Source organism: Chrysochloris asiatica, unplaced genomic scaffold (genome assembly GCF_000296735.1).
Source record: "Chrysochloris asiatica unplaced genomic scaffold, ChrAsi1.0 scaffold00207, whole genome shotgun sequence".
Taxonomy (NCBI): domain Eukaryota; kingdom Metazoa; phylum Chordata; class Mammalia; order Afrosoricida; family Chrysochloridae; genus Chrysochloris; species Chrysochloris asiatica.
Window position 1 is genome coordinate 920,139 of NW_006408725.1, and position 24,425 is coordinate 944,563.

At 38.8% G+C, this 24,425-nt stretch overlaps 1 protein-coding gene across 1 annotated transcript in view; it reads left to right on the forward strand.

Annotated features, from left to right (window-relative positions):
• The first annotated feature begins 2,580 nt into the window (after nucleotides 1-2,580).
• Nucleotides 2,581-24,425, forward strand: part of TIPRL (TIP41, TOR signaling pathway regulator-like (S. cerevisiae)) — a 29,683-nt gene continuing 7,838 nt past the window's right edge. Inside the window, exons 1-4 of the mRNA XM_006872625.1 lie at nucleotides 2,581-2,916; nucleotides 8,727-8,906; nucleotides 9,574-9,673; nucleotides 17,419-17,550. Coding sequence (XP_006872687.1) covers nucleotides 2,690-2,916; nucleotides 8,727-8,906; nucleotides 9,574-9,673; nucleotides 17,419-17,550 — 639 coding nt within the window. The 5' untranslated portion in view covers nucleotides 2,581-2,689. The remainder of the gene's footprint in view (nucleotides 2,917-8,726; nucleotides 8,907-9,573; nucleotides 9,674-17,418; nucleotides 17,551-24,425) is intronic.

Sequence of the window (24,425 nt, forward strand, 5' to 3'; positions counted from 1 at the left end):
GGGGTGAGAAGAATCATCCTCAACATTAGCCCAAAGCCAATTCCTATGAGGCAGAGGTCAGACATGCCTCCACCCTCCAACCTTTTCACCTGTAACAGACTATCAATTACTCATTGGCAAGTTTGGGCTGAAGCTGAAGAAAATTCAAGCAAGTCCACGAGAGCCAAAATATGACCTTGAAAATATCCCACCTGAATTTAGGGACCATATCAGGAACAGATTTTAGGCATTAGACACTAATGACCGATGATCAGAGGAGTTGCAGGATAAAATAGAAAACTTCATAATGAAAGCAAAGGTTTTTAAAAATATAGGAAAGATTTTTTTAAAAAAAAGACCAAAATGGATGTCAGAAGATACTTTGAAACTTTCTTTCCAGTGTAGGGATGCTAAAGCCAATCAATGGAAGCCATGAGGAGGGAGATAAAAGAGTTGAACAGAAGATTTGAAAGGGTAGCTTGAGAAGACAAAGTACAGTATTATGATGAAATGTCTAAGATCCGAAATTAGAAAACCAAAAGAGAAGAGCATGGTTAGCATTTCTCAAGATACAAGTGAAGAAACAATTCAAGCCTTGACTTGTAACACTGAAGAGTTCTATAGTCAAAATATTGAATGATGCAGAAAACATCAAAAGAAGATGGAGGGAAAACACAGAGTCACTGTACCAAAAAGAATTGGTTGATGTCCAACCATTTCAAGAGGTAACATATGATAACGAACCAATGGTATTGAAGGAAGAAGTCCAAACTGCACTGAAGGTATTGGTGAAGTCTATGCCAAAAAAATTTGGAAGAAAGCTGTTTGGCCAACTGACTGGAAGAGATCCATATTTGTGTCCATGCAAAAGAAAGGTGACCCAAAGAAGTGCGGAAATCACCCAGCAATATAATTAATATCACATGAAAGTAAAATTCTAATGAACATAATTTTAAAATGGTGGTAGTAGTATGTTGACAGGGAGCTTCCAGATATTCCAGCTGAATTCAGAAGAGGATGTGAAACACGGGATATCATTGCTGCCATCAGGTTGATCTTGGGTGTAATCAGTGAATACCAGAAAAATGTTTACTTGTATTTTATTGGCTCTGTAAAGGCATTCAACTCTGTGACTCAAAACAAATTATGGCTAACAATATAAGAATGGGAATTACCGAACACTTAATTATGCTTATGAGGAATCTGTAGACCCACAGACAGTCGTTTGAATAGAGCATGGGGATACTAAATGATTTTAAATCAAGAAAGGTGTGTGCCAGGGCTATATACTTTCGATATACTTATTCAATCTGTATGCTGAGAAAATAATCTGAGAAACTGAACTACATGAAGAAGAACGTGGCACCAGGGTTGGAGGAAGACTCAGTAACAACTTGTAATATGCAGATGATATAATCCTGCTTCCTGGAAGTGAAGAGGACTTAATATTCTTATTGATGAAGATCAAAAACTATAGCTTTCAGTATGGATTGCACTTCAATGTAAAGAAACCAAGAATGCTTACAACTTTCTCTGTTTAATAATATCATGATTAAACAGAGAAAGTTGTCAAGAATTTTATGTTACTTAGAACTATGACGAATGCTCATGAAAGTGGCAGTCAAGAAATCAAATGAGGTATTGAATTAGGCAAATTTGCTGCAAAAGACTTCTTTAAATGTGAAAGAGGAAAGATGTTACTTTGATGAATAAGGTGGGCCTGACTCAAGCCATGCTCTTTTCAATCATCTCATATATATGGGAAGGTTGGGCAATGAATTAGTAAGACCACAGAAGAATCGATGCACTTGAATCATGGTATTGAAGAATGAATATTGAAAGTACCATGGACTGCCAGAAGAACGAACAAATCTGTTTTGGAAGAAGTACAGCTGAATTACTCCTTGGAAGTGACCATGGCGAGACTTTATGTGGAGTACTTTGTACATGTTGTCAGGAAGGGCCAGTCTCTGGAGAAGGACATCATGCTTGGTAAAGTGGAAGATCAGCGAAAAGAGGAAAATTCTCAACAAGATGGATTGGCACAAATCTGAGGATGACGCAGGACTGGGGAGTTTTGTTATGTTTTGCATAGGGTCGCTATGAGTCGGAGTCGACTCGATGGCACCTAGCAATAACACCACCTTGGGATAGATTGTTAGGTGCCATCGAGTCGGTACCAACCCATAACGTCCTTAATGCACAGCAGAAGGAAATACTGCCCGATCCTGGGCCAACTTCACTATTGTTGCCACGCTTGAGTCCATCTCGTTGGGGGGTCTTCACCATGGGAAACCCTGGGTATCTATCTGAAGGATGGAATTTTTGACAGGACTCTCTTAGTCAGTAGAGACTAGATGGCCATTTTAAAATCACTGGACCTACACAAGCTACACTAGAATTAATTTTTGGTCTCCATAGAACAATGTTGGGCATTTCCTCTTTGCACCGATCTGCTATCATAAAATTTTATTATGTCGCTGGTCTCTTCTTCCCAAATCCTGTTGTTCAGTGCCGACGGGTAAAATCCTCCTAGATGACGTTTTCTAATGAGCAGAGGGCGTTGCAGCACCCCCTCCTCGTGCGTCATGACGTAAGGCGTAGGTCACGTAGTGTTAACAGCTGGTCCCGGAAGCAAAAGGCAAGGGGCGTAGGAAGACGGAAAGGAGGGACCTGCGTCCGGATCGGCCGGCTGGGGGCGGGGCCGGGTATGGTAACGGCTCGGAAGACGAGGGGGCTGGACCGGAGGGAAGCGAAGAAACCGGTACCCGGTGCTTCTGTTTCTTACGCGGTTCCTCCTGTTCTTGTGGCCCCCGCGGGTCCCGCTTCAGCCATGATGATCCACGGGTTCCAGAGTAGCCACCAGGACTTCTCCTTCGGGCCCTGGAAGCTGACGGCTGCCAAGACCCATATCATGAAGTCGGCGGATGTGGAGAAGTGAGGCTCGGGCGCGCGTGAACCAGGGCGCGTGAGAGAAGCTGGGCGAGCTCCACGCAACCCTACCCCCTTCCCCTGGGCCGAGGCTGGGTCCCCTAGCTCGCGTCCTTGAATGACAACATCCCTAGATAATCTGATCCCCACCTCCGCACCTCTGGCTGAGCTTCACCAGGCTCTGCCTTCCTGAAGCTTCTTGCGCCTGGCTTTGCGTAGAACGTGACTGTTCTGGTGAACGCTCACTTCACCGAACGTCTCTTCTCCCGCCCCAGCCTGCGCCACCTTTGGACTATTTCTTTTTGATGGCTGTGGCCTTTCTTGTGGGTTAATAAACGGGGTATACTCGTTACCACTCAGGCACTTAAGATAGGCGACGATGAAATGTAGTTTCTGCCTCGAGGAATTCAGTCTCCTGAGAGAGACAAATAGACAATTAGGATACTGTGTGAATATTGTTTATGATAGACATAGGGACTGGGGTATTTGAGATCGCTTAGGGGACACGGCCTCTGGGTAATTGAGATGCTTGAACTGCATCTTGGTAAGAGTCTGGGATTTGGGTTGGGGATATGTGTAAAGTGAGGAGACCAGGAAGACCGAGAACTTGGCTGTCGTTGTGATTCCTTAACAAAGTTTCGTGGGGAGGGAAGGGATGTGAGTATAATGAAGAGGTGAGGGAGAGCTGTGATGGATTTGAGGAACTGTTTCTGTGTGATTGGAGCAAGTTGTACTAAGAGGGAGTATGAGAAATGAGAAGTAGGCTTCATGGGGAACCGAGACACGGAAATTTTATGCCAGGATAAGGAGTTTTTAATGTTAAGCGATAGCCACTAAATGTAATTTTATCCGAGAAATGACGTTAATCAGATGTACACACTGAAAGATTGCGATGGTGGAGATGTGGAGTGTGGATTGGAGGGCTGTAGGAATGGGTAAGGAGACCTGAGATTGTAGGAGAAAGGAGAAGTTTTCAAAGATGAGTTCCTGAACTTGATAGGGGAAGGAAAAAAAGAGGAGGAATCTACACGGATGTCCAGGTTTCTGGTTTGGGCTATTGCATGCATACCATTGCCGTTAATCAGGGTGGGAAACAAGAACAGATTGGGGGAAAGAGTGGATGGGCAGTTGGATGAAGGATACTTTTAGTTTTGAAAATACTGAAATGTGAAGTGTGTGTGGTCATAATATAGGCATTTGGATATATTTACTGCGAAGCTAAAAAAAAAAAAAGGTGACTTTTCTATGGGTTTAGGTGTGGGAATCATCAGTTTATAGTTGATACCAAGAGCCTTGGGATTGAATAAAATTATCTGAAGATTACCCAGAAAAACAAGAAGAGTTCAGGAGCGGGAACTCCAAGGAGCACTGGCTTTTATGATCCAGGTGGAGGGTGGTGACCAAGGAAGGGAATCCTGACAGTATGCTTTGCTTACTAATTAAAAAAAAACAAAACAATTCTTACAGACTCATTAGAAAAATACAACAAAGGGGGGAAAAATTCATCTTCAGCCAACTATAAACTGAGTTACTCTTTTTAAGTTTTCTTCTTACCATGTAACTTTCTTTGTTATATATCATGTATAATTGCATATGAAAACTGTTGTTGATAAGTGCTGTGGAGTCTCACAGTGACCTTGTACATAACCACATACCACCCATTCAGGCAACTTCTCTGTTCAGGCAACTTTGAACAGTAAGTCTACCTGGTGTGGCACTGTGGGCTATTGCATCAGACTGCAAAGTTGTTTGAACTGCAAGGATGGCAGTTCAAGCTCACTAGCCACTCCTTGGTAACCCTATACAGGGTCATTATGGGTCGGAATCAACTCGATGGTACTTAACAACTATGTTAAAAATTCTAGGTAAATACAATAGTTCAGGAGTCCTGGGGTGACTCTGTAGAATAAGCACTGGACAGCTAACTGCAAGGTCCGTGTTTCAAACCCACCAGCCACTCCCTGAAAACCCTATCAGTCGAAATTGACTTGATGGCACTTAACAACAATAATAAGGAATACATTTTACTTACATTTTATGATCAGAAACATTTTACAAACTAACCTAAAGACAAACAATTAAAACATCCGACCAGTGTTACGAGTGCACATACATGCACACACACAGAGGTGTAAATAGATAGACAATATGTCCAGTTTTTCCCTACGAGTGTGTTTTCCCCACATTATTACCCTCTCTCTGTAAATATTTTTAATGGTTACAGAATATTTTATAACATGGATATACTCTATAACCATCTGTTTCTTTATAACTGGATGTTCAGAGTATTTCTTTATGAATATTAATGTATATAGATTTTTTTGATGCATTTGGAATTATATATTTAGGACAGATTTCCCAAAGCTGATTGTTTATGTTGGAGTGTAAATTTTATTAGATTCTTCACACTTATTGCTCAATTACGTCTCTAGGATGAAATTTAAATTTGTACAATCCTTTTGGTAATCCACATGAGTAAAGTGCTAGTTTCCCTCACCTTACTCTTGTTGGGTGATTGTATTTTCTTCATTATAACCCGTTGAGACTTTTAATAAGGTGAGAATTGTTTTGGAAAAGCTAATTGTTTTTGTACAAGTACCAGGATCTTAGGGAGTCCTGGTGTGGCTCTGTTGGGTAATCACTGGACTGCTAACCACAAAATTAGCAGTTCAGACCCACCAACTACTTCTCAGAAACCCTATACAGGGTTGCTGTGAGTTGTAACAGACTCGACTGCACATAACAGCAACAGGATCTTTAATTACTATCTTTCATTATAGCTACTGTCAGTACAGTTGTTATGTGAGAAAGTTCGCCAGAAATAAGAGTCTATGGAACCATGGGAGTGTGTGCATTTAGCCATCTGCCCGGCGGTTATACTGCACTCAGGACTCATCTTCATTCTCTAAAGTGCTGGGTCTTTGATGATCTGTATTTTTCCATTTAAAATCTAAATTGTTTAACATCATGCATGATTTTAGATATATGAGCATGTGTGTGTGTCTGTATACAAATATACATACAAAGACTTGTTTGGTTACTCTGATTAGCAGTGGACTTTAAGTCCATTGGAAAGTGTGTAATTGTGGACTTCGGATATGCATGGGTACTTTTTGCCTTGATATAAGAATATATTCTTTAATATTATTTTAACATCCTTACTCAAGCCCTGTTGCTGTTGAGTTGATTCAAATTCATAGTAACCTTGTAGGACAGAGTAGAACTGTCCCATAGGGTTTTCAAGGCTGTAATCTTTACAGAGGAGTCCTGGTGTGGCGTGGTAGGATAAGCAGTGGACTACTAACCATAAGGTGGGCAGATCAAACCCACCAGCCATCCCTTGGAAATCCTATTCAGGGTCACTTTGAGTTGGAAACAACTCAACAGCACTTCACAACAATCTTTACATAAGCTGACTGTGACATCTTTCCCATGGAGCGCCTCATGAGTTTGTGCTATTGAGTACTTTAACCATTATACAACCAGGACTCCTTATCTTCCCTACTAATCATAGCTAAATAGCTATTCAAAAGTCAGAAGTCTTAAAAAAGAAAAGGAAAAAGTCTTTTGATCCATTCTGGTAACTGTCAGAACACTTGCACTAAAATCTTGTACTGTATTCAGGGTCTGATAGTGCTTCACTTAGAGCATACTGAAAGTTTTGAAGCTCCCGGTAGACCCTTCACTCTAATGAGTAAATTGCTAGTTTTCATGTTCTCTATTATGCAATTTTAAGAAGTGGTTAATTGGCTTTCTAGCCTCTAATAAATTAGAAACCAAATTTTAAAGGATGAGGCATGCTTTAGGGACAGATACCTATATTCTGTATCAGCTACATGTGCACACAATTCTAGTGCACTTGAGGACATTGACCTACATGATTGTTACACGTGATCTCTGATCATCAGTAACAGGTAAAATTATCCTTTATATTTCCTGTTTTAAGATTGTAGCAAAGTCTATAAATCATTATGAAAAGTTTCCAAAGTCAGTAAAATAAAAAGATTGGATATATAAGGTAAACTGGAAAGTTCCCTTCCATGGAATCTCTGCACTAGTTTTATTTTCAGGTTGCCTTAAATAATGGGAATTTAATATTACTCAAGATAATAATTAAACTTAGCAATTATTTTAGAAAATGAATAACAATTCTTGTGGCCCCCTAAACTATAGAAGTCTGTATTCTACTTTTATTTCTCTTACTTTGCTTTGTTCTATCTGCTTTAATTGCTGTTACTTAAATAGTATTCTCTTGACTCTGCCTCATGGCTTTGATTTCATGTATTTTCTTTTGTGTTTCTTGGGCACTGTGTCTTGACTGTCATTCAGACTTCTGAAAAGAGATAGAGTGAGTTAATCAGTCATTATTTTAAAATCAACATGAGAATATTGGGCAGAATTCTTGGGCTAAGATTCAGGGATTCGGCTCCCCACTTCACAGTCCTGGTTTTGACAGAGGTGTTGGGGGGTCATGCAGTACAAAGCATGGCAACCTCTGCATATTGTTGTTATGTGTCTTTGAGTCAGTTTAACTCACAGTGATCCTGCATAGGGTTTCCGAGGAGTGGCTGGTGGGTTTGAACCATTGACTTTTTAGTTACCAGTTCAGTGCTTATCATACAGCTCCATACCTAGACTTCAACCTCTACATATAGCAGCTTATTTCAGAAGGCAGTAATAGGCAGCCACTTAAAACCTCTATACTCAGGGTTACAAACTCAACATTCTAAAGGGCAAAGGAAGTGGTCAGGTGGAAAGCCCATGACCAACTCAAAGGGAATGACCTCCACTCAGCTCCAGCCATTTGGTGCCATGTAGCAGATGTCAGCCTCCTAGTTTTGTTTTTTAGTTTTTGTGTTTTTAAGAAAAAACAGAAACCCACATTATATAGTCTTTCAGTTTTTGTTGCCAATTGTTTCTCAATATTTGTTGGGAACTATTTAAAATATTAAAAAATATATATACTTACAGATTAACAGTCTCTCTGGCCCCTGACTTTATAGTATATCTGTTGTTGCTGTTAAGTGCTGTTGAATCAGTTCTGACTCATAGCAACCCTTTATAGTGTTTTCAAAGAGTAACTGGTGAGTTTGAACCGCTGACCTTGTGGTTCACAGTCCAGTGCTTATCCTACAGTGCCACACCAGGAGTCCATAGTATATCTAGTAGTATAACTTTATTCTGTAATGAGGCTAACTGAATGAAGGCCCAGTATATGTAAAGCAGGCTAGTATAATGAAAAAGGCCTGATTTTATCACTTACTAACTCTATGATCTTGAATGAGCCACATAAACTCTCTGAGCCTTTATTAGCTCACAGGGTAGTTTTGAGATTCAGATTCTCAATGTGAGAACTGACATCTTGACCATCCTACCTAAAATAGCTCTTTCCCCACATACATATTTACCTTGCTTTATTTTTCCTTATGTCACTTATTGCTAACTGATATATTATATATTTATATATTTATCTGTCTTATTTAGCTCAGTACCTTGGTATGGTGCTATAGGATAAGACTGGACTGCTAACCGCAAGGTTGATGGTTCAAACCCACCAGCTGCTCCCTGGAAACCCCACACAAGGTCTGTATGAGTCGGAACCGACTTGGCGGCATTTAACAATCTAGTCCGGTTCCTAGTATGGTGCTATAAAAATATACACAGAATGAACAGTGAAAACATTTTATACTCTTTATGAATATATTTGTTACATTGTCTAACTCATGTAGTAATGCAGGAAGTATTCTGTTGGGATGAAAAAGAAAATTGCCAAGTGTGACATAAAATAATCATAACTGACTTCCTGTTATACGTAGGCTAGCTGATGAATTGCATATGCCATCTCTCCCTGAAATGATGTTTGGAGACAATGTTCTGAGAATCCAGCATGGCTCTGGCTTTGGAATCGAGTTCAATGCTACAGATGCATTGAGATGTGTAAATAACTACCAAGGGATGCTTAAGGTAGCCTGTGCTGAAGAGTGGCAGGAAAGCAGGTGAGAAATTGAGCAGTTATGTGTTAAACAAAAAAGGAAAGAGTTGAAAAGAATATTCATGATTTGTGTGCTTTGTTAGAATGCAGGGCTATTATTGTATCTTACAGTTTTTGTTTTTTAATCTTTTCAGTAGTGCTTTAGTTATCCCTCTGCATGAATAATTTTTCAATTTAGTTACAATTGAGCTGAGCTACTTTTTCAAAAGCAGTGTTTACTTTTTCAAGCATTTATTAATTATCTGGTAAAGAGGCAACACATTTCAGTGTTCCTGATTTTGAAAAACTGTTAGCCAAGATTTACATTTAAATTTTGAGGAACATTAAACTTTTTAATAACGTATTTATTTTGATAATTAAATCCACTACTGTTTACTTTGTGTCTTTTATGTACTAGGTACCTTGGAGGATTCAAGGAAGTATAGTTTTTTAACCATGTTCTCAGGCAATGTATAGTCTAATTGGAGAATCTACATTAGCACATCTACATGACAAGTTAAATAACAATAAATGTATAGATAACTCTTAAGATATATTAGTGAATTATAACAAATAGATGTGTTAGTAGGTATTTCAGATTATTAGTAGAATATAATTTGGTTTGATATATGAACATACATGATCTATATACTGCATCACTGAATCTGACCCTTCTCATTTTGGTATTTGAGGACGGAAGGTGAACACTCTAAAGAAGTTATTAAACCATATGATTGGACCTTTACAACGGATTACAAGGGAACATTACTTGGCGAATCATTTAAGTTAAAGGTAAATCTTATTTTTTTATTTTTGAGTCATGAATTGTCTTGAGTACTCTCATTCCAGTAATAGCTTATTTACAGCCACTACTTATTTTCTATTGTGGCAGGCACTGGAACCTAATGCAATATTAGCAGAAAATAAAAGAAGGCTATAGTAGAACCGACTCGACAGCACTTAATAACAACATAGTAGAATAATCTTTACTCTTAAAGTGTGGGCTGATAGTTATGGTAATCTTCCTTAATGTTATTATCACTGTAAGAAACAAAGTATGTAGCTATCCCTAGTAATGTATTAGGTAATTTAAATAGAAACAGTTAGCTAGTGGCATGGAATTATGCAGATGGATAACTATATAGGCAAACAGGACTTTTGGTTAGACTTATAGCTTAGATTGGTGTTCTGCCTGCACTATGTCTAAACCTGATATAATGTTAGACAAGTTACTTAATATATCCAAGTCACAACTGTTATCAGTAAAATGGGTATAACAGATAAACACAACAGTAAAACAAAAATCCAAACCTACTAACATCGAGTTGATTCTGACTTATAGTAACCTGGTTTATAGGGTTTCTGAGGCTCTAAAAATTTATTGGCACAGAGAACCTCATCTTCCTCCGGTGGAGTGACTGGTGACTATGAACTGCTGACCTTACAGTTAGCAGTCCAGTGCTTATTCTACAGCATCAGAAAACTCTCAATACATATTAAAACTCTATATTAATGTATCCCTATGAGCCCTGCATGGGGAGTCCTGGTGTGGCGCTGTGGGTTAATGCAGCAGACTGCAATGCCGCTTGAACTGCAAGGTTGGTGGTTCAAGCTCACCATCTGTTCCTTGGAAACCCTATACAGGGTCTCTATGGGTCAGCACCAACTCGACGGCACTTCACAACAACTATGAGCCCTGCATAAGAAGAGATTCCCTTCAAGGCCATGATACTGAGAAGGCACAGCACAGTCTTCATAGCAGCAGTACTCATAGTTACTAAAAAGTAGAAACCAATGAATGTCTTTCAGCTGATGAGTGGATAAATAAAATATGGTATGTGTATACATACACTATTCAATGTTTTAAAAGTGCTATCACATGGGTGAAATGTCAGAACATTATTTTAAATTATTTATGTATTGTAAAATATAACTATCCAGGAAAAGCAATAGATGGCCCTACCTGATCATATTCCTTTATAAGTAGATAGTTCTGAGTGTTAGTTTGTTGTACTGTGGTAACTTGCATGTTGCTGTAATGCTTGAAGCTATGTCACCGGTATTTTGAATGTCTACAGGGTTACCCTGGTAGATAGGCTTCAGCTGAGCTTCCACACTAAGATAGACTAATAAGTAGGAGAGGTGGACTACTTCTGAATGTTTAGTCTCTGAATAGCAGTGGAACTGTCAGATAACACCACAGTATTGAATATTGAAACATTATGAATAGCACCAAGGAGCTCTGGTAGCATAATGGTTATGAATTGGGCTGCTAATCTCAAGGTCAGCAGTTCAAAACTACCAGCGGTTCCACAGGAGAAAGATGAGGCTTTCTGCTCCCATAAAGATTTACAGCCTTGGAAACCCTGTACAGGGTCGCTATGGGTCGGAATCTACTTGACAGCACTTAAATGTTGAATAACACCAGAATGTTAGATAATGGAGTGCTGATGTGGCACCATAGAGTAAGCACTGGACTGCAAGGTCGGTTTGAATTGCAAGATCGGCAGTTCAAACTCACCAGCGGCTCCTCAGAAAGCCTATACAGGGTTGCTGTGCATCAAAACTGACTTGATGGCACTTAACAACAACATTGCCCGAAAATGAGCACCTCATGTTGGAAGGCACTCAAAATATGACGGGAAGAGCTGCCTCCTCAAAGTAGAGTTGACTGCGATGACATGAATGGAGTAAAGCTTTTGGGACCTTTATTTGCTGCTGGAACATGGAAAACTGAGGAGCAACAACTGCAAACATCCATTAATAAATAAAACATGGAATGTATGAATCTAGAAAAATTGGAAATTGTCAAAAATGAAGTGGAAAACATAAAGATTGATAATCCTATGCATTAGTGAGCTGAAATGGAGCAGTGGTATTGGCAATTTTTAATCTGACAGTCACATGATGTACTATGCCAGGAGTGACACATTGAACAGGAACGGTATCACATTCATCATCAAAAAGAACATGGTCAAGACCTATCTTGAAGTATAATGCTGTCTGTGATAGGATAATATTCATATGCCTATAAGGAAAACCAGTTGATACCACTATTATTTAAATTTATGCATCAACCTCTAAAGCCTGAGATGATGAAATTGAAGAGTTCTGCCAGCTTCTTCAGAGTGAATTTGACCAAACATGCAATCAAGATAAATTGATAATTACTGGTAATTAGAATGCAAAAATTGTAAATCAAGAGGAATGGTCAGTAGTTGGAAAATATGGCCTTAGTGATAGAAACAATGCTGGAGATTGCATGATAGAATTTTGCAAGATCAGTTACTTCTTCCATGCAAACACCTTTACTAAACAGCATAAAAGATATACATGGACCTCACCAGATGGACTACACAAAAATCAAATAGATTGCATATGTGGAAAGAGATGATGGAAAAATCTGTATAATCAGCCGAAACAAGGCCAGGGACAGACTGTAAGAGACCACTACATGCACTTCTGCAAGTTCAGACTGAAGCGGAATAAAATTAAAACAAGTCCACAAAATATGACCTTGAACATATCCCACCTGAAGTTAGAGATTATCTCAAGAACAAATTTGATACATTAGATACTAATGACAGAAGATCAGAATAATTGGGAAATTACATTAAGAACATTATAAAGGAAGAATGCAAAAGATCATAAAAAAGACAAGAAAGAAGGAAAAGACCAAAATGGATGTCAGAAGAGACACTGAAACTTGCTCTCCAGCATAGAGATGCTAAAGCAAATGGAAGAAGTAAGGAGGTAGAACAGCTGAACAGAAAGTTTCAAAGGTCAGCTCAAGAAGACAAAGCCAAGTGCTATAATTAAATGTGCATTGACCTGGAATTAGAAAACCAAAATGCCCAGAATTTCTGAAGCTGTAAAAGAACTGAAGAAAAAATTGCAGTACTGAAGGATTCTATGGCCAAATATTGAATAATGCAGAAAACATCAGAAGAAGGTGGAAGAACACATAGAGTGACTGTACCAAAGAGAAATGGTTAATGTTCAGACATTTCAAGAGGTAGCATATGATCAAGAACAGATGATACTGAAGGAAGAAGTTCAAAGTGCATTGAAAGCATTGGCAAAGAATAAGACTACTGGAATTGAAGGAATACAAATTGAAATCTTTCAACAATTAATGCAGCACTAGAGGCACTCATTCATCTATGGCAAGAAATTTGCAAGACCTAGCCAACTCATTCAGAGATCCATATTTTTGCCCACTCCTGCATCATGTGGAACTCACCAAACACTATCATTAATATCACATGTAAGTAAAATTTTGCAAAAGATAATTTAAAAATGACTACTATAACACTGACAAGGAATTACCAAAGGTTTAAGCCAGATACAGAGGAGAACTTGGAATGGGGGATAACATTGCTGACGCCAGATTTTTTTTTGCTGAAAGCAGAGAATACTAGAAAGATGTTTATTTGTGCTTTATTCACTACACAAAGGCTTTCAGCAGTGTGGATCTTGGCAAGTTATAGACAATATTTTGGAGAATGAGTATTCTGGGACACTTAATTATGCTCATGAGGAACAAGAGGCAGTCCTTGGAACAGAACAAGGGGACACTGAATTGTTTAAAATCAGGAAAGATGTGTAGCAGGGTTATACTCTTTCACTCTAGTATTCAATCTGTATTCTGAGCAAATAATCCAAAGGTCTGGATTATATGAAGAAGAACGTGGCATCAGGAATGGAGGAGGACTCACTAACAACCTGCGATAAGCAGATGATGCAAGCTTGCTTGCTTAAAGCCAAGAGGACATAAAATACTTAGTGATGAAGATGAAAGACCACATCCTTTGGTATGGGTTGCACTTTAATGTGAAGAAAACAAAAATCCTCACCATTGAACCAGTAAATAACATCATGAAAAATGAAAAAAGAGTCAAGTTGTTGAAGACCCATTTTTCTTGGACCCACCATCAAGCACCCATAAAAGCAGCAGTCAAGAAATCATATGACGTATTCCATTAGGCAAATCTGCTGCACAAATCCTCTTTAAAGTGTTCGAGAGCAAAGATGTCAGTTTAAGGACTAAGGTGTGTCTGACCAAACAGGTATTTTCAGTAGCCTGATATGCATGAGAAAGTTGGACAATAAATAAGAAAGACCTTAGAAAATGGATGCCTTTGTGTTATGGTGTTGGAGAATATTAAAAGTACCATGGGCTTCTAGAAGAACGAACAAATTTGTGTTGGAAGAAGTGTAGCCAGAATGCTTCATAGAAGCCAGGATGGCAAGACTTCATCGCTCATACTTCAGACATACTATCAGGAGGGATCGGGAGAAGACCATCATTTTTGGTAAAGTGAAGAGTCTGGAAAAAAGAAGAGCTCCACCAGGATGGATGGGCACAGTGCCTATGGCGATGGGCTCACGCGTGACAGCAATTGTGAGATTGGCTCAGGACCAGGCAGTGTTTTGTTCTGTTAATGCCTAGAGTTGCTATGGGTTGGAACTGACTCAGCAGCACCTACCAACAGCATAGTGTCTTGCTAAAATTTTCAACCTTAGTTTTTATTTCCTTGGAACTAGGATGCATTGTGTTTTTATGGTTTTATATGGTTCATAATTTTTGTTGCTTGAGTCCCTCAGGTCTTTTTATTGTCTGTTATTTCTGCTGGTTTTGGTTTATGTCTGGGTTCCTAATATGCCTCATTGTTTTTGTTCAAAGCCTACAATGATGTTGTTTTCCACTAGAGAAAATTTTTCTTTATTTCTGACAGGCCCTTAAAGACTTTAGTAATATAGGACATGGATCAACAAACTTTTTCTGCAAATGGCCAAATAGTAAACTATCTTTGGACTTTGTAACAAGAGTGTTTGTTGTAACCACTCAACTCTGCTGTTGTAACTGGAAGCAGGTATACATGAAACAGTACAGAAACAAATGGGCATGTCTCTGTCTCACACTTTTTTTATATAAATTTTGAATTTCATATAATTTTCATGTGTCTTAAAATCTTTTTTTAAAAAATTTCCCAGTCATTTAAATATGTAAAAACATTTTTAGCGGGTGAACCTGTGGCAGGCCAGATTTGGCATGTATGGTCCTAGTTTGGACCAGAGTTTGAGGTTTACTAAGCCTGTGGAGTCCTGGTGTGCTATTATAGGATAAGCACTGGACTGCTAAGTTAAAAATCAGTGGTTCAAACCCACCAGCCATTCTCGAAAATCCTATACTGGGTTGCTGTGAGTCAGAACCGACTCAATGGCACTTAACAACGGCAATCCTGTGGATTAGAAGGCAGGAAACAAGTATAGCTCTTTAGGGTGTTATTCCAGATTAGGAGTAAGACAGGGAATTCTTCAAGGTCCCAGTAGAAAGCAATGATGGCACCAAAAGTTAGCAGAGCCCAGCCTTGCCTCTGGACCCACCATGCAGAAACCCCTGTGCAAATTTACCAACTTCAGACTCACTTTTCTGAGCCTTATTCCTCTTCCACATTTTAGCTCCCTAATTTTCACTGCCTTGACCATTTGATGCTTTAAAGGTTTTTGTGTGTGTGTGGTTTTTTTTTTTTGTTTTTTTTTTCCCCTTCCAGCTTTTAAAATTGTCTTCAGCAAGAGGCTTTGTCTGGATTACTTGTTCTACCAAAACTGGATGGCAGAAGTGTTCATTGTTCTAACTTCAGCTGGGTTTTGCTTGCTTGTTTGTTTTTATTTCCAGTGCTCCAGTTCAGGGAGGAGTTAAATGGAGAAGAAACAGGGATGAGAAGTATAAAATTTAAAAATAATATTTGTCCTTGGAAATGACAGAAGACAGTATGTGTATAGGATTTCCAGGGCTGTAAATCTTGATGGGAGCAGAAAATCTCATCTTTCTTCCACAGAGTGGCTAGTGGGTTTTAACTGCTGACTTCATGATTAGCAGTCTAGTACTAACAACCTGTGCTCTTTGAAAATAGTACGTTGTCGTTGTTAAGTGCCATCAAGTCAGTTCTGACTCAAAGCGACCCTGTATGGGATTTCTGAGGAGCATCTGGTGGATATTAACCATGGACTTTGTGGTTTGCAGTGTAGTGTTTATCATACAGTGCTACACCCAGACCCCAGAAGATAGTATTGTTGTTGTTAAGTACTGTGTACATGAGTTAAATATAATGAATATCCTCTTCCCATGTATTACCCGTTTTTCATCTTTCTCTTTCAGACATTTTATTAGAACATATCAAAACTAATGATATCAGTAATCACTTACTGATAGCATGTAGAGAACATTAGTGAAACAGCCATTTACTAATGAGAAATACTGATTCAGATACTATTACAATCGTAAAATTCATAGAATACTGGTTGATTTTTTGAAAGTCAGAAATATTAACCACAAGATTGGCGGTTCAGGCTCACCAGCCACTCCTTCGAAACCCTATACAGGGTTGCTTTGGGTCAGAACTGACTCCACGGCACATAATAACAACTTAAGTTTTATGCCATAAGGCAGTCTTTAGAGACACTAACGTTTGTGTTAAATAGATTACAAACATACCAGGGATACACTGGTCTGGTTATGAGCTATCCTGTCCCCACCCCACTTAACCTGTATGCTCATCCGTAATTTTCACCTTCAGATATGGTATTGTGCCTGCTGCAGACATACTTTGGAATTAAATTGCAGCGAGCTTAACAATGTCATCTGCAGTTGAACATGGAAGAACTGTGGGCATTTTTCACCTCTTAGGAATCATACTTTGTTTTCATTGCATTCTTGTATTTCTTCATAGATCACTTAATTTTCTCTCAGACCATTCTTTCCCCAAGTCTGTGCAGTCTCTTGAACATCATTTTCTTCTAATTTTACTCAGTGTCTCAAAATTATTGTCATCTCGTCATTCTATTCATGAGTCAAAAAATGTCTTAACCATAGCTGTTAAGTAAAGCAAAATAATAGCATTTAGTTAATAATTGCTTATGGTCTGACATTGTTGTTTTATTGGATTTTGTTGATGTGTGTTTGTGTGCTACAAAATCATATGTTGGAAGATGTTGCCAGCATCCTCCAAAGCCCTTTGGAATGTCACAGTGTCCTTTAGAATTTTTCTAAAAGTTCTCTCTTACATCATTATTTAAAGCACTTTATTTTGTTTATAGATTTAAGGGGGGCTAGGTTGGGAATCTAAAAGATATAATAACATTATTCTAAATGGAAAAATATTTTTGAAGATCCAAGTGGCTATATAAAAAGTAGACTTTTGAGCATAGGTTGCATTTAACTGATATGATAGTAGCAGTTCATCACACTGATTTTTCATAGTCAGTAGAATACTTGATTTTACTCTGATCTGTCTGAAAGACAGAGTTTTATTTTATTTGTATGTATGTTCATGTATGTGTAACTATAACATAGCTATCCGGTATGTTACCTTTTCAGTGGCAAGGCATACTTTATGTTTACTGATGACCCCCAAATTGAGCACTGTGTTCTATGGCTCTATGAAAAAAGAGGAAGGAAAACTACTTTTCTGTCTCTCTGTAGCTCCTTAATTTTTAAAAGGTTTTATGTATTTAAAATTTTTTTTCTTCAGGTTGTACCTACAACAGATCATATAGATACAGAGAAATTGAAAGCCAGAGAACAAATTAAGTTTTTTGAAGAAGTTCTCCTATTTGAAGATGAATTGCATGATCATGGAGTTTCAAGCCTGAGTGTGAAAATTGTGAGTTACTTGGGTTTTTACTTAAAATGTATTTATTTCTTCAACTGGGTAGAAATATAGGACTCAATTCAATTTGTATCGAGTCTCAACCTAATGTGACTAGAGGTTATTTTTTGGATTATCCATTGCAACATTCACAGTTAGGGGATATCTTAGGGTATTGCTAGTACTTTAGCAAACCATTTAAAAAAAAAAAAAAAGATTTGGCCACTTTTTAGTTTATTTGCTTGTTACTTAATTTGTGAAGAGTGTTAATTTTCACATTCTAAAATAGTGCTCATGTTGATAGAGTCTGCAGATGGCAAGGTGGTTGTCATTTTAAAATCACCAATGTGTCAGGATTTCAGTGCAGCATTAAACTATCACTCAGTCTCTATCTCAGAAGTGTAAATCAGAAAAGACAAGTATTACAGTTTCCCATCTTTTAAATTATTTCCCATCAGTTGAGGAAAGACTACTTTCATTAACAATGCTGTTGATGGCACACACTTAAAAAGAAAAATGGGATACTGTTGTTGTTGTTATTAAGTGGCATCAAGTTAGTTCCCCCACAGAGTGACCCTGTGTAGGGCTTCCAAGGAGCAATTGGTGGGTTTGAACTCCCAATCTGTACCTGCTTTAAAAGAATAAATGGGATATTGTTGTTCTTATTATTAAGTGGCGTCAAGTCAGTTCCCACATAGAGTGAACCTGTGTAGGGTTTCCAAGGAGCAGTTGGTGGGTTTAAACTCCCAGTCTTGTGATTAGCAGTCCAGTGCTTACCCTGCAGTGTTACAAATGGGCTACTAGCAGTTATTTATATTTGTTTACTATTAGGTTGTATTTAGTTTATGACATTTTCTGAAAAAGCCTCAACTGAAACTTTACTTCACGCCTCATTCTGTAAGACCTCCTCTATGAAGCCTCCCAAGGCAGAGTTAAATGTCCCTTTTCCATCCTCCAATAAGTAGGTTGTGGTTTTGTGTATTTTTAATTCTTCAGTTGAAGCACTTCTCACAAGATTTCTTAAAGGCTAGGAGTCGAACTATGTTCTTAAAGCATAATGATCATTAGTGTTGTGATTTAAACAAAGATAGAAATGAAGACAATAATACAAAAGCAGCAGTTAATTTGTTTTGAAGTCAAGTTCTTCTGTAGACTCATAAAATTTTGGAGGTATAATGGATCTCTAGAAAATTATTTAGCTCAGCCTCCATCTTTTATAGATGAGGCTCCAAAAAATTAGTTTATCCAAGGTTGTAAAACTAATGTCAAAGTGTTCTTTATACCATATAATACGTAATATCATTCTAGCATTACGTAATTGCTTCCTTAATGCCTTACCCTCTTGCCCACCTATAATTCCCCCAATCTATCTTTTGTCATTTAGATTTATTCATTCTCCCACTCATCCAGTCTTATACCTCTCCAGTTTTCTACCCACCTACTTTATTGAATTGACTATAATGAATGCTCATTATGAGTTTGCATGTCTGGATGTGCATTTGTATCCAAGTGGATGGCTGTATCGATGGTGTCTGTAAGTGGGTAGTTATGTGGGGAGAAGATGGGGTTTTGCTGAAGAGGGAATGGGCATAAATATATTATGTGTTTATCAGCATATGTAGTTAGTAGGTCTCAAACCAAAGAGGAAGGTTATCTTAAAAAAATGTGTTTTCTTTTGCAGTTTACCTTTTATAAGTTATTTCTAAGAATGCTTGGACAGATTCAGTAAAATTATGTCCTTTCTGGTTGGTTTCTTTCTAACAGTGTAACAGATAATGATGTAAGTAAAGCAGATGTCATTGTTTCTCCCCTTTCTATACACTTAGTAAATATGGGTGTAAGCAAGAAACCAGGAATGTGCTACCTAAGAGGCTCAAGCAGAAGTTGTAGAGAGAGGAGGCATGAAGATCAGTACCGTACTGTTCAGAAGTCTTGTAAACTTAGAATGGGGTAGTTCCCATTGGGCTAAAACAACAAAAAAAATTTTTGTTTTAGCAATCAGGATATTCTTATTGACCTGGGTAAGAGTAGTTTAAGTTACATGATTAGGGAGTAAATGAAATATGTAGAGGTAGAAATCAAGATGGTAGATTTTGCCCAGACTTTCAAAAATCTAGGAGAAGAAAGAGACCTGGCTAAGAGAAAACATGAGGTTGGTGGAGCCATGTGTTTTGGGGGTTTTAATGAAGAGAGGAGAGAGTATGAAGGAAATAAGGCCTCTGAGGATGAGTAGGATTGGAGGAAGAGGAAGCCTTTGAAGCTTTACTATATGTGAGGCACTGTATTTAGTCCTCATGTAAATGCTGTGTAGTTACAGAAATAGCACAGAAGTACGAAAGTTTCCCCAGCCAGGCTAGGGAAGGGGCCTGATGGTAGAATACGGTGATCATTGATGTATTTCTTGAGCTTGTGGTTTGTGAAAGTTGCTAATGAATTCAGGCTATCTTATTACTGACTACTGCTGGAGAGTGATGTGTGGGAATCAGCTCCAAAGCCCTTGCCAGGTGCTTTCCACTGAGAGTTCCCTTAACCAGGTCATTGAATTTACCTTTTTATTTAGAGCTTTTCCTGACGCAAAATCTACATTTTCTCAGCTGCTTTCAAATAAAATCAATACCATCATGAATATTTTTAGTTTAGCAAAGCTTTCCATGAAATTTCTTTTAAAAATGTGTTTGAAAGGGTTTTCTATATGACTTAGAATAGACTTGATGGCGATGGGCTTGCTTTGCTTTGGTTTTGGTTTATATCTTTCTTGTTGCTAACATATGATTGGGAATATGTACAGAAGGAGCTTTTTCTTCTTTATTACATATGGGTTTATTCCCACCACTTTTTTATTTTTATATCTCACTTTCAAAATGATCTTGCCCTCATTTGGGGATAGTGGTAGCAGTGTTCATTGCTTTTACTTATTGTAGCCTTGGTGGGAAAGCTGCTACAGGTTTTTTTCTAAAAGAATTGAATTGGTTTAAAATTGCAAGACTGGTGTATGAATGTGTGTGTCTTTGTTTCCATAGTAATTACAAAGTAGTTGAAAAGAAGTGCTGTTGAAATAGGAAAGCTTCTTATATAAAGGAATTATCTTATTTTAAATTCCGGATATTGTTGCTAATTGGCATCTAGTTGGTTCTAACTTATAGCAACCATACAACAGAACTCATGAAAGAAGTTCAAGATGGTAGTGCCACGCTTGGCCAACTAGAACAAATCACCTGTCTTCTTCCCACCCCACACGTCTGCTCACCTGCTCTCCTAGTGAGTTCTAGTGTAGGATTGGTTAGGGCCGGCTCTTTAGGTTTGGAGCAGGGCTTACCTGAATCCAGGCACTGGGGTTGGTTCACATAGCTCCACACTCACTTTGATGGGGCTCACAGTCGCAGTGCTCACCTCTGTGCGGCTCTGACCACCAGGAGAGTGGTTGCATTATTAGGTAGGTGTGTATGTGGGTGGGGGCTGGTAACACCTCTGATCTCCAGGAAAGTTTGGGGAATCTCCACAAGCGACCAGTATGTTTCTGCAGTGCCCGTATGCTGTCTTGTCTCTGAAGTGGCACACTAGTTTTATTACTGTATTGTATCTAGTTGATCCTCACAGGTCACCAGTCTGTTTCCCTTTTTTTGCAGTGCCTATTCAGGTTTCTTTCCTAGTAAGCAGTCAGTCCACTTCTCTATTCCTTCATCTGTAACTCAGGGTTCCTGGATTATATCACCTGCATCTGTTTCATTTGGTTTTCCTGATCTTTCTTGGAGAGGGTCTGTGTAGCCTTACTGCCTAGTCCGCCATCTTGCTGCCTCCATTGGATTCAGCTCTTGTATTTAGCTTATCAATGTTCAAGAGAAACTTTGAAGTCTCTTCTGGCATCTACTTTGGCCTTTACTTTCTTCTTTTTTTCTTTTCAAGTTTTTATTGTGATTTGAGTGAAAGTTTATAGGGCAGATCATCAGTTTTACAATCAACAAATCATACAACTTGTTTAATTTTAATGATTATAATCCCCTCCATGTACCATCAGTTAACAGTATTTCTCTCTATTCATTTTAGCTCTTTTTTAAAAACAAACAAACAAACATTCAGGCATATATACTAATGTAAACCACCAAAGGGCACATTCTGCAAGTCTGCCTCCTGGCTGCCAGCTCTCAGTCCCTCTCTCACCATGAATCTAGAGTCCTCAGCTGCTCCCTCTCTCCATGTTCTCATCTCTGCCTCCATCTCTAGTATTGCTGCTTCTCTGGATAAGGTCTCGCATTCCACTTGTGCTCTTCTCCCTTGATGGTCCTAGGGTCCTGTGTTTCTGCACTGTAAAATTAGCTGCTCCCCCATTTTTGTTACAAAACTACCTTTATAATTGTGACAGTCCCAATTAGTCATGATAACTATTACTCACTATTGAATTATAAGAATCTTATCCCCATCTCTTTTTACCAGACCCATCTAGACATGATAAAAGTATTTAGTGAGGACTCTTTCTTCCCCCACAAACTCTTAAAACTAAGCTCTCCCTTGAAACCTTGTAGCCATCACTTCGTGCCTTTATCGCCCTCTCATTTTAGGTAGCCAATATCTAAGTTGCCCAGCCTTTATCTATACTGTGTACAGAGGGCATAGCATTGATACTTGATGTGAAAACTCCTTCTCTCTCTGTTGATATTTAGAGTTACTACCTACTTGGGTATAGGTCAAGTTCATCAAATTGTAGCAATTTACCCTCATTTCCATTATCAAAAATTTATGTTGTTGTTGTTGTTTTATATTCTTCTAGTTGAGTTCTGATTATCAAGCCATCAAGGCTAGGTCAAATGGGTACTATCTGCAGGTTTGGGTGTTCTTGTGCATCTCCCCTCACTTCACATCAGCTGGATGCTTCACTCTCAGCTCTAGCCCTCTGTGGCTATGTCCTTGTCAATGGGCTCAGGAGTCCCCAGGTCTCACCACACTTTGGACCAACCAGCCCTTCCTCTGCTCTCTCTCATCTCCGGGTCAGCGGGAGTCTATGGACTGTGGTTGAACTCAGCCCATTTCTTCATAGCTGCTTTTCCCCCTCTTCCACTCACCAGTAGACCAATGTGGTTGCCAGCAAGCTTACATGCCTGCTCATGTGTTCCCTTTGCATTTCAGCTTAGATGGGGGTTTCTTCCAAAGTTTAATGACTTTTGCTTTCTTATAAGGAGCTCTGGTAGCGTAGTGGTTACGAATCGGGCTGCGAACCTTAAGGTCAGCGGTTCGAAACTACCAGCTGCTCCGCGGGAGAAAGATGAGGCTTTATACTCCCGTAAAGATTTACACCCTCGGAAACCCTGTACAGGGTCGCTATGGGTCGGACCCGACTCAACGGCACTTAACAACAACAACAACAACAACATGATGTATTTATTTGATGTCATCCCACGAGTCATCTAGTTTTTGGTCATTAATGCTCAATGCATCAAAACTGTTTTTGAGATGGTCTCTAAATTCAGGTGTAATATACTTAAGGTCATATTTTTGCTCTCATGGCATCAGGATTGGAGAAAAACTTATTAACAATCTATGAAATGCAGATGACACAACTTTGCTTGCTGGAAGTGAAGAGGACTTGAAGTATATATTGATGAAGATCAAAGACTACCATGTTCAGTATGAATTGTACCTTAATGTAAAGAAAACAAAAGTTCTCCCAACTGGACCAATAAGTTATATCATTATAAAAAGAGAAAAGATTAAAGTCAAAGACTTCATTTTACCTGGATCCATAATCAGCACTCATGGAAGCAGCAGTCAAGAAATCATGGGATGTATTGCATTAGGCAGATCTGCTGTACAAAACATCTTAAAAGTGTTCAAGAGCAAAGACGTCAGTTTGATCACTAAGATATGCCTGATGCAAGCCATAGTATTTTCAGTCCTGGTGTGGTGCTGTGAGTTAATGTGTCAGACTGCAAAACTGTTTGAACTGCAGTTCAAACTCACCAGCTGCTCCTTGGAAACCCTATACAGGGTCACTATGGGTCGGAACTGACTCGATGGCATTTAACAACAACAACAATATATGCATGTGAAAGTTAGACAGTGAATAAGGAGGACCACTGAAAAATTGATGTATGTGAATTATGGTGTTGGTGAAGAATATTCAAAGTACCATGGACTGCCAGAAAAATAAATTAATCTGTCTTAGAAGAAATACAGCCAGAATGCTCCTTAGATGTGAGGATGGTGAGACCTCATCCCTCATATTTAGGACATGTTCTCAGGGATCTGTCCCTGGAAGAGATCATGCTTGGTAAAGTGGAGGATCAAATGAAAAGGAGGAAGACCCCCCAAGGGGATACGTTGACACAGTGGCACCAGCAATGGGCTGAAACATAACACTGATTGTGAAGATGATGAAGGACAGGGTAATGTTTCATTTTGTTATGCATATGATCTCTGAGTCAGAACTGACTAAGGGGCACCTAATAGCAAACATTTTCTTAAGTTTCAATGTGAACTTGCATATGAGCAGTTGATGGTGTGTTTCGCATCCTCCCTGGACCTTGGTTTGGCTGATGATTCAACTTCTCTATTGTCTCTTCTTATAAATATAGTCAATTTGATTCTTATGTTTTCCATCTGGTGAGGTCCATGTGTGTAGTTGTCATTTATGTTGGTGAGAAAAGGTATTTTTCAGGAAGAAGTTGTTGGCTTTGTAAAATTCTGTCATGCCACGGTTGGAATGGGGAAGGGGGGGGGAATAATGTTGAGATGCTTGGCTGACTCTTGAACCTTGGCTTTCCATGCATTATATTATAAAACAGTCACGGGAGAGTAGAGGGAGGAATAACCAGAAATACCACCATAGAAAGCTTGTAAGTCTGTCTTCTGCCTGGAACTGACTGGAATAACTAAAAAGGGGTTACAATATGTCCAGT